This window comes from Miscanthus floridulus, chromosome 9 (assembly GCF_019320115.1).
Source record: "Miscanthus floridulus cultivar M001 chromosome 9, ASM1932011v1, whole genome shotgun sequence".
NCBI lineage: Eukaryota > Viridiplantae > Streptophyta > Magnoliopsida > Poales > Poaceae > Miscanthus > Miscanthus floridulus.
In genome coordinates this window covers 113284543-113295750 of record NC_089588.1, presented here as the reverse complement: position 1 = coordinate 113295750, position 11208 = coordinate 113284543, and the positions used below count along the sequence as shown (strand labels likewise).

At 46.9% G+C, this 11208-nt stretch overlaps 2 protein-coding genes across 2 annotated transcripts; both read left to right on the top strand.

Moving 5' to 3' along the window:
- Positions 1–4107: 4107 nt before the first annotated feature.
- On the top strand, positions 4108–5316 carry LOC136484138 (stress enhanced protein 1, chloroplastic-like). Its single transcript, XM_066481325.1, has 3 exons — positions 4108–4317; positions 4700–4902; positions 5012–5316. Exons 1-3 carry the CDS (start codon positions 4233–4235, stop codon positions 5117–5119), a joined length of 396 nt encoding a protein of 131 aa, XP_066337422.1. The 5' UTR covers positions 4108–4232; the 3' UTR covers positions 5120–5316.
- Positions 5317–5481: 165 nt separating this feature from the next.
- LOC136484137 (glycine-rich domain-containing protein 1-like) lies at positions 5482–10865 on the top strand. The gene is made up of 8 exons (XM_066481324.1): positions 5482–5918; positions 6532–6649; positions 6855–7106; positions 7390–7845; positions 8082–8608; positions 9054–9237; positions 9335–9490; positions 9589–10865. Exons 1-8 carry the CDS (start codon positions 5755–5757, stop codon positions 10546–10548), a joined length of 2817 nt encoding a protein of 938 aa, XP_066337421.1. The 5' UTR covers positions 5482–5754; the 3' UTR covers positions 10549–10865.
- Positions 10866–11208: the final 343 nt, after the last annotated feature.

Sequence of the window (11208 nt, the reverse complement as noted above, 5' to 3'; positions counted from 1 at the left end):
CTATTTCCTAAATCGGATGACTGCCCCGGCCATTACGAGCATGGGAAGTTCATGATAACCAAGGCCCAGCTCGTCGACGAAGAAAGGTGGGAGACAAGGAGGTTTCATCTCTGGTACATGGAAGCGGCAAAAGCTGGCCTACATGGTTTTCTAGTCAAGGTTGTGGCGGAGTACTTCCACTTGCCCGGCAACGATGTAGAACTCCCCGTGGACTTCCACGACATGTACAGACTACTATGGGAACAAGACCTTGACATCGCCCAAGTCACCTTGTTCTCTATGTAAGTGATGAATTGCGAGTTTCACATATCACCTGCCTTTGAATCGGTCAAGACTACTTATATATGCCACGATGGCTTGTCCTTGCAGGTTGATGGCCTATATATCCAAGGAACTAAAACTTGATGTTATCTATCTATCTCCAATGCATATTGCTCAAAGAGTCATCATTGGTTACCACCTAGATGACAATCATCCAACCATGAAAGACTTGACCAAGCGACAGAGAGAGGCGCACAGGAAGAAACTGATGGACAATGAGAAGTTGAACATTTCAAGGTACATACTAGGAGCAATGAAGAAGATCAGGAGAAATGGGTGTATCGTAGCTGCCTACCACTTTGGGTAAGTCAAAGACATGCCTGTAGAGATAAGTGGGTAGCTAGCTAGTATTATTATTTCTCATTGTAACCTGTATTTTGTTTCAATGGCGCAGCCAAGGCCTCGAGGGTCACTGGGTTGCATTTATCATCTACCCTCAGGATGGCAGGGCCTGCGTATTTGATTCGTTGAGAATGCCAAACTTAAAAGGGTACAAGGCCTTTGAAGATTGCCTCAGAGTGTAAGTGACTGAACTGTCTTCTCATATGCGTTCTAATGCCCTGCCTAATACTAGTACATTTCATATAGCGCTTATAAGGAGTACGTGAAGGATCCTGAATGCTATGATCGAAGAACAGAGAATTTTAAGGCTAAGCATAAGAACCGCATCAAAATCAGACGCAACTTTCCGGTAAGTATTTGAAAGGTTTAATTGTGCGTTCTGTTCATAAGCGTTCTAATGCCTGTATTCTAATGCTTGTGTATCGATCATGCAGTGTGCCAAACAACCGGTAGGATCACAAACCTGTGGCTTCTACGTCTGTGAGTACCTGAGGGAGTGCAAGCAGTACAGCAGCAGTTGGAGGGTGCTCAAGAATGGATTGAACTGGTGGAGAGACGTGCAGAGCACCCAACACTCCTTCAAGCAGACAAAGGCGGACATATGTAAGTTTGTCTTAGACAAATGCGTGCTTGAAGGGAGCACGTTCTTCAATGAGAACAGCCAGCTAGCGATTTTACCGGAGTACGAGAGGCTGAGAAAATAGCCCACGATGATGCGTCCGCAAGATTACTCCTTAGGGCATGTATAACGACTTTAATATGTAAATGTAATGAATTAACAATGACAAGAACGACTAAGTGAATGTATATATATGTATATTATCTCATGTGTAATGCCTGCATACTTTTTAAGTTTAATTTGTGAAATCTGGATGTGATTTAAATTTGAATTTGAATTTGAATTTAATTATATGGCTGCTGTATTTTTTTTAATTCAGGAAATAATTTACCGAGGCGGGCAAATAATAATGCCCGCCACGGCTAACGAACATAACCGCGGCGGGCTTTGTACCGTGTCCGCCGCGGTAAAATAATTTACCGCGGCGGGCGGTTCAACGTGACCGCCGTGGTAAAAGTATGTTTACCGCGGCGGGCACGTTACACCGCCCGCCGTGGTAAATCGGTTAACCGCGGCGGGCAAAGCCGCCCGCCGCGGTTAAGCCACGATTTACCGTGGCCTCTAGGCCGCGGCGGACGGCTTTGCCCGCCGCGGAAAACAAAAAATGCCCGCCTCCAGTAAAGTTTGTGTAGTAGTGCGAGCAAGACTTCAAAATCCCAAACAAACAAAAAAAAATCCCATCGCTTGAACCAAAAAGACAAATCGGTCTACCTTCATGTATTTGGATGGGTTAAATCACGGATGCGTGGTCGGTGAGCTAGACGGCGGGGACGCTCGCCGGGCTCGATGGCTAGGATGCTTTGCCAGCGAGCTCGATGCCCGGCACACAGATGAGGAGATCAACGTCCTCCGCCCCTTCACCATGGTCGACTTACTCGTGCTTGAGCTTGGTGGCCATAGCGCCAGCCATGGCGAGGAGCAGGGGCCCTTACCCACGCCACAAGGCCATGCTAAGCTCGGTGCTGGACGGCACAGGCTGAGTAGTCATGGTAGGAGATGAGAAAGGAGTAAAACAACTGTAGGGGAAGGAAAGTATGCGGTGCAGAAGATGAGCTGTCAGATCGCCAGCGAACGTGAAATTTAGTGACGTGCTGCCTCCGAATGCAATTGTTGTGTCACGTCTTAGTACCTCGAGTTTAACTAATTATAGATAAAAAAATATTAATATTTATAATATTAAATAAATATCATTAGATTAATTACGAAATATACTTTCATAAAAAATTGATTCGGAGCCATAAATATGAACACTATTTATTAGAAATCTGGTCAAATATGAACTATTTTTCCGGGTACGCAGCCCGTAGTTGCATTCTTTTCTCGACCGACGGAGTACAATGTAAAAAGAGGAATTCAAATCCGCTACCTACACATTAAGACTAGGGTTCAATATTTTAACTTGCTTAGCACCAGATCGTTTCATATTTTGCTTCACACGTTTTCAATCTATATATATAGATTCTATATGAGACCGTCTAAAGCTATTGTAATCCAAAACTAGCATGAGACTTGATTTTCAGATGTGGCGGCTCAATCCAACTTTAATCAGATACGAGGATTTACACATTTTTATGGATCTCCAAGAATGTCACTGAGCTCAATATTTAAGTGTAGCACCACATGAATAGTATGAAAATTAAAGCTATCATATACTTGTGTCTAAATATTTTTATACTTTGCAATGTTTGGGGTAGTTTTTTTCCTCCGGTTGCAACGCACGGGCATATTTTACTAGTATTAATAAATGCTTTCATTTTAAAGCTAGAACAACTTTCTCCCCAAGCTGGAGTACTTTTTTATTTAAGTTTGAATAAATTCCTCGTCAATTTGAGACATATTTCGCAATATTAGCTATTTCTATGCTTTTATCAACATGTTTTCCTTTACAAAGTGGTCTTTTTCCATTGATGATTTTTCCCTTCTTTATACATTTTTTTGCTTTTGAAATAGGAATTTTACCACTTATTTGTTACTCTTCCCAGTAAGTGAAACAGCAAGTGATGAACTGATGAAGGAGTGAGAACTGCCCGAATCAAGTAGAATCAAGACATTCTTCCCTTGGATCTCACCTTGAAACTGAATGGTGCGTGGTGCGTGAACGCCCTGAGTTGCAGCAACAGAAATGGTAACACAGCACAGCGGCTCAGCCGCATTGTCAACGGCGGCATCATCACACTCTGAATCATCACTCTGGCAGAGCTCCCAGGTCTCTTGCAACACATGGAGCGGAATCTGCTCCGGGCAGCGATGGTCGCGAGACCATTTTTCGCCGCAACGAAAGCACAAACCACGGGCACGTCTGTAGTTGCGCAACGTGGCGAGCTTGTCCTCCACCCCGCGCCCACGCCGATCATCAGTCACGGGCGGTGGTGCTGGGAATGCCGGCTTGTCTGGACCCGAGATGCGATCCGAGAGTGAAACTTGCAGACCCGAGACGTCTCCGCGAATCTGGTCATTCATGTCGCTGCGGAGGGACTTCAACTCGTCCAAAACGATTACGCCTTCTGGATGGACTGGACCCAGGATGGGCCGGACGTCTTCGGGTTGGCCTTCCTTTGCGCGACGTGGTCTGGACGCGGACGGCCTTGCTCGTGCTCCCGCCATCATCATCATCAGGTGCAGCGGCTTCTTCAGGTGTAACACCATGATCATCTGCGCTTGTTTACAGTCCTTGGGCCCAGTCTCGGTTTCCAAACGGGCCTGTTCAAGGCGGGCCGAACAAGCTACATGGACAGCTCCTCCAGCCCACCACGTAAAGCAATATGGAATTTTCTCGGATAAGGGTGTCTTGCAGTTCTTCCAGACTGCCACGTCGGCCAGCCGACGGCCACTCACTTCGCCTGGCTCCTGCGCTTCCACCCACCCTTGCAGACAAAAACGCGAGCACGACGACGAGCTGAGGATTCATTGAAGACCAGAGGAGGAGGAAGCTTGCAAGCAGTCCGGTCTCATGGCGCCCTTCTCCGTCCTCCGCTCGTCTCCGGTGGTGGCCGCCGCCGCCGCGGCGCCATCGTTCAGCGGCATGTCCAGCCACGGTACGTGTCAGCAGGTCGATCTGCATTATTCCAGTCCATCTTGTGCAACATCGTGAATGTGAATCTAGCTAGCTGCAGAGTTCAGTCAAAGCTTTCTGTCGTTAGTCTCTGTGCATGTCCATGTCCGATGCCAGTGCTGTGTGCTCATGGCGGATTATGATGAGGGCATTCAGTCGTCCTAGTTGTACGGTCGTAGGGTTTTTTAGATCTCGTTACTCAGTCATTGTTTGTTCATTTGTTGATTCTTGAGATTTTTCGATAAGAAAATGTGTTCTTTGAATTCCTATATCAAGGCTAACATTATGGACGATGAGCATGGCTACTGAATGTTGGCTGTCCTATATTTACTTGTGTGTTCTGAGAAGCACTGTGTCGAATGCAGCATCTGCACTGCGCATCACCTCCAGCAAGAGCCGCGTCGCCTGCAGGGCCGCCAGCAGGTCGCTGTCCATCAGGTGCGAGCAGAGTGCGAAGCAGAGCAGCGGCGGCGGCGGCGGACCCGACGTATGGCTGGGCCGCGCGGCCATGGTCGGCTTCGCCTCCGCGATCGCCGTCGAGGTGGCCACCGGCAAAGGCTTCCTCCAGGTACGATACGAGTAACACTGACAGCAGCAGCAGCAGTCCGCGCGGTCATTGCAATTGCAATGCTAACATGAAAAGTGCCGCTCGATCGCCTTTAATTTGGTGGGTGCAGAACTTGGGCGTGGCTTCTCCGGCGCCGACGCTGGCGCTCGTCGTGTCGGGGCTCGTCGTCGGCCTCGCCGTCTTCTTCCTGCTCCAGTCAGGAGGCTCGCAAGACTGAGCGAGCATGCATCGAACACCACAGGGTTCAGTGCCTGCCATTGTGACAATTTTTCCTGTACCATGTAATGTAGCAACTGACGCTCGATCATCTGCAAAGTACTCCTCGTGTTACGTTCAAACTCTGATGTGTTGGCCGGCAGCCAGAGCAGCTGACTTTGTTGCCTGGTGCGCTATATACAGTCCGCAGTTGTACGACGAGCCAGGGTTTCTGATTTTCTGTACTACACGGTGCTTGTACGACCGTACTGCATCTGCCGAGTGAGGAGGGGGCGTTAGGTGCGAGTGCGACCAACCCGGGCGGTGGCTATGGATATCCCAGGCGTTAAGTCCTCTTCCGTTTGTGAAAAAAAAAAATCAGATGTTACTGTTTTCAAAAAATCAAATCCGAGACAGATAGAGGTAGACGCACTGTTCATACTCCGTATAAAAAAATCCAACCTTTTTTTCACCTCTGAAATACCAAAGTCAAACGGTCCCGAGCAAGAAACCGTGTCGCGGATTCTTTCTTGCCGCCGCAGTGCGGAAGCAACAAATCAACAACCCGTTGGTCCGCCCTGATCGCGCCTCGCGAATAGCCACCCTGCCGTCTGACCTTGTGGTGACAGGTTCCGCAGGCGGCGAGGGGAGGAGGAGATGGACGGGGAGCAGGCGGCGCGGTGGGCGGCGGCGCAGGAGGGGGTCCCCGTCGGGGCGGACCTTGTCGCGGCCGCGCTGCGGCAGCTGCAGTTCCTCGCGGCGGTGGACCGCCGCCGCTGGCTCTACGACGAGGGCCCGCTGCTCGACAGGGCCATACGCAGGTACGGATGATTGTTTTTTGCGGAAAAAAAAAAGGTTCTTTGTTTTTCTTCCCCTTGGCTCAGCTGTTTGGCTCTTGGAGAAAGCAAGGGACGTTTTTAGTGCTTGCTTCATGATTGGTCGTCGACTGTTCATCTTTGCCGGCTCCGGAGCATGATCCATTTAGTGAATCTTTAGGAAACTCATGAGATTGAAAATGCTGGTACATTAATCTTGACTGCAAATTCCTCTTTATTTCTGTAAAGCAACCATCTAGATGAAAATCAATCGAAGAAATCTCTAGTTGGATAGTGGATAGTAAGGGACTAAGGGCTGCAGGGGGGCAGGTGCCTGAACTTCAGTTTTGGGGGCAGAATTCAGCAGAAGGCTTGAACCAATTGCGTGAATAGTCTTTCTATTTTTTGGCCTTACCAGGAGATATTTACTTGAAAATGATGTGCATGTCACCTAAGAAGTCACTGTCATGTTCAATTACTGATGGTTCCATGATTTTTTTTTTCTTGTGCTGGGATACACTCCTGTACTTACCAATACAGAAAGATTGTGATCTCATTCATGTCCTGAGATATAATACCCATTGACTTTTTTTTGTTTGGTTTTGTTGCTATATGCTAGGTACAAAGCATGCTGGCTTCCCCTTCTTGATAAGCACAGTAAGGCTGCGGTTGTAGATGGGCCATTGGTTGTTCCTCTTGATTGTGAGTGGATTTGGCACTGCCATCGGCTTAACCCGGTACACATCCTTACCACGATGATCCTCTGTAATTCACGTGCCCTTCCTGTGCTATGAATGATCTGAACACTGCACCAGACACTGATATATATTATGACTCTACATGGAAATGATTTATAAGAAAACAGCTTGTATGCCTGTACTCTTGTTGATGATGCTATTCACAGAACTGAGGTAACAAATTATTCAAGCACACATCTTTCAGGTTCAGTACATAAGGGACTGCAAGAAAGTATATGGTAGAATACTGAACAATAACAATGTTGAGTCATCCACTCAAACAAAATCAACACTTCAGTCAGAAAAGATTTGGAAAGAGTTGTATCCTGAGGAGCCTTTCGAATTGGCGTTCACAAGAACCTCTGACATTGCCATGGATGTGAACCTTGGAGCTGCAGAGGACATCACCTATGATCTGGTCTCTGCTGTTAAGAGACAATCCTCTTTCTATTATCAGGTACTTGTACAATCTTTGTTCCAGTATATATGCTGCATACCTATGTGATACAAAATTATCGTTTGACTTATAAATAGTAAATTTTACAATTTTAAGTTATACTTTATATCATTGTACACTGAAAGGCCAACCATTATTTTTGAACAACACACTACAGATGTCCACCTAGATTAATTGACCTAGTTAGTGCAGGTGACAGCTATTGATTTTTTCCATTAGTGGTCCTTACAATAGATAAAATGATGATATGTACAGAAAATCAGAAAGTTTCACTTTCTGGCAGGTTGGAACACCAACAATGCATGATCCACGGTTTCTCCAAGAAGCTCTAGCTCGATACAAGGCATTTCTGTACCTGATCAAGATGAATCAAGAAAAAGGATTGCAACGCTTCCATGTACCGACCTACGACGTGGATCTCTTGTGGCACACTCACCAGCTGCATCCTGTTACCTACCGCAACGACATGGTGAAGCTTCTTGGAAAAGTTCTGGAACATGATGACACCGATGCTGATCGATCTGAAGGAAAGAAACTCGATGTTGGATTCACCGAGACTACTGAACAGTTTGAGAGTACCTTTGGTGTAAGATACTGGAAGGCTGGATGTATGTACAGTGGCAACATGCCATCTCCTGTGACATCCACTCCTCAGATATTAAGTACTGAGGTTGGTACGGGGTCTGACATCTGCAAAGCTCAGAAGGATCTTAATGCCCTTGATATAACAGCTGTAGAGGTATGATTCTCTCTTCTTTATGTAACAGTTATTACAAAAGAAGTACATATCTAGCTTGAATGATCTGATATGATAGTGAGTTCAAAATGATGCATGTCATACTAGTAATGAACGATGACTAAACAGTTGTTTCTGGATACATAACTGATATGATAATTTCGTAAATTCTGAAGCAAGCAATTCTTCTGCTAAAGTGTCTCTACTAAATTAAGACTTGAACATCTCCTCCTTTGCAGTTATATTTACAAATTGTGGACATCAAGAATTTGCCGTCTGCTGTTCGAAAAGAAAATGTGTATGTACGGTTCACCAAGAATCAATCAGATATGTTTATCAGTGACGGCGGCAGGTTGGATATTTCAACAGTTACAGGGAAGAACACCGGAGTTTGTTTACAGTGTGAACCTACCGGAGAACTCATTCTTGCAGTAATGGTTGATCAGGCATCAAAGAAACCAGAACCAATAGGGAAGGTTTCTTTCCCACTGCACGATTTGATAGGGCCTGATTCTAAGCTCTCCTTCGAGAAGTGGTTTGAACTGAAAACTCATGGTGGGCATGCCACTTCCCCTCCTGTCAGTCTTCGTGTTGCAGCTTCTGCTACTGTCCCAAGCAGCGCTCAGAAGGTGTTCAGCATGGTCAGGATGGAACCTTTCTCTCTCAAGTCGTGTCTTCTGCCACATTCCATCAAGGATCAGAACATGAGCAGCTGGACTCGTTTTGTATATGATTGTGGTACCGAGCTTATCCGTCTTCAGATAAGGTAATTTTCTTCATTTATTATGAAATGAATGGATACTTTATCTGCAACTGAACAGATAGGTAGAACTGTAGGTTAAACAATGTGTTTGATGCTGACTAGTAAGACACATTGTAGTCTACACTGCTGCCGCTATGGCTTTGTCGTCTATTACATCTTCCAAATGAGGTTGAGTATGCAAATATGGAAATCGGTAGTTGCAGTTGGAGGTGATGTTGTTCCTCTTATGAAGAAATATATAACTATTCATTCAGATCAGCCTACAGTTCATTTGACTAGTGGAGGGACTTTAGTTACTGGTATATATTGAACAGTTTGTTTTTATTTCCCAGGTTAAGCAGGATGAGAAAATTTTCCGTTCCTGTAAAAAAAAGAACATTTTTTGTCAATTACTACTAATCTGAATCATGCTAGCAAAAATGAGACTAATGACTCCACTGTATCTCAGAGAGCACAAGGCAAAGAATGGCATGGCTTCTGTTCGAGAATTGGTTGGAGTATTGAAGTCACCAAAAAAGCAATTTCAGCTTGCAGAATTCAAGGAAAATAAGTGGACCCTAAAAGACTCCAACTTGTCAATTAGTCATGGCACTGATGGCAGTCTACTCGATCTCAAAGGTTTCAACCAACTGGTAAGCATGCATAATTCAAGCTCAGTTCACTGTAATGACCACTAGCTAGTATTCATGTAGCAAGCTTAAATTTTTTGTACGTGTTTGAAAAAACCAGATCAAGCTCTATCGAGGAACGAGACTGGAATACGAGCGCAAATGCTGCAGCGCTCATTCTGAGGATGTTACAGCTGTTACTGCTGTAAAGTTCTGTGCTGAACATCCATATGGCAAAGCTGTTGCCTTGCTAGACACTGAATCTCAGCTTATCATGGTACACTTCTATTTGTCTTGTCATTTGAAACCTGAATTTTCTTTTCTTTTCTTACATTTTTTTTTGCACCAACATAATCATGCTCGTCATTCTTATAGGTGAATGAGGATTGGTTCCTACTTCCATGGATCACGATATCAGTCCTGTTCATGGACGCTGATGACAAGGACAGCGTGAAACTTATCGGTGGTGCCGTGGTTCAGAAGGATGCAGTGTTTGGATCTGACACTAGCATGGTGCTAGACACACAGACCGTCGGAGCAGGGAGCGTGGCAACGGCTCCTGCACAATGTGGCACTTGCAGCACGGCATTCAGTGGTGACAAAGTCATGACAGCCAGCAAGGCTGAACATGCTAGCTCTGGTGCTTCTCGCACAGTCGTTGCAGGTGGTGAGAACGGCCACACTGAGTCTGCTGCTGGCTGTGGAAGCGGCTGTGGTGGCAGCTGTGGACCCATGGTGGCTGAGGACTCCAAGGCCGACAATGCCAAGTCCAGAGGCTGTGGTTCCGGGTGTGGTGGTGGCTGCGGTGGCGGGGGAGGCTGTGGGACCATGCTGAAGGCCAGCACCATGGCCAGCGAGGGCCAGTCCAGGTCTGGAGGCTGCGGTGGTGGCTGTGGTTCCGGCTGTGGTGGTGGCTGTGGCAGCAGCATGGTCATCAAAGGCTCCAAGACCAACACAACCAACTCCGGCGGCTGTGGCTCCGGCTGCGGTGGTGGTGGATGCGGCACTCTGTTCAACGCTAGCACTGCTGCTGGCCAGGGCCTGCCCAATAAGTCAGCTGGCTGCGGCTCTGGGTGCGGCGGCGGCGGCGGCTGTGGTAGCGGCATGGCCACCGAAGGCTCGAAGACGGCCAGCCACACTAAGTCTGGTGGCTGCAGCTCCGGCTGCGGTAGCGGTTGTGGAGGAGGCTGCGGCACCCTGTTCAGCTCCAGCACTGCGGCCGACCAAGGCCAGTCCAGATCCGGCGGCGGCTGTGGCTCCGGCTGTGGCGGTGGAGGCTGCGGCAGTGGCAGCATGGTCGCCGAAGGCTCCAACGGCAGGCACGCCAAGTCCTGAGGCTGTGGCTCTGGCTGTGGTGGCGGTTGTGGCGGCGGGGGTGGCTGCGGCACCATATTCAACGCGAGTACCAAGGCCGGCGCAGGCGAGGGCCAGACCTCCGTGTCTGGCGGCTGCGGCGGTGGAGGCTGTGGTGGCAGTTGCGGCACCGCGTTCAACGCATGATCATCCCGGTGTGCCTTGGGAATTGACGTTGTGGCTTGAGCATCCCTCTATAATCAGATATGTAAATAATCAATCAATCAAGTAAATAAATGAAAAACCAATGGATCGGCTGCCTCCGTGGCCTTTCGTCTAGAAAGAAAAACCTTGGTGGTTTTCCCTGCTGCTGCTTAGGTGGAAGTCAGGACTATGGGAAAAGGGAACGGCCCCAACCATGCGTGCATCCTACACTGTTTTTAGTTTTTACTCTCTTGCTCCTCCACTATATGAGATTTAAATTTGTTTCAAGTCAAACTATGCAATGTTTCATCAAATTTATAAAAAATATATATTTTTGAAATCAAATTAGTGTTATTAATATATTATGAAATATATTTTTTATTTTAGATAATGGAAATAGATCTGGCTTCTTCTCTTGTCAACAAGAGAATCATACCACTTATTACAAAAAAATGTTTAACCACACAAATGTCCCACTCAAATGTTAATTCTAACATT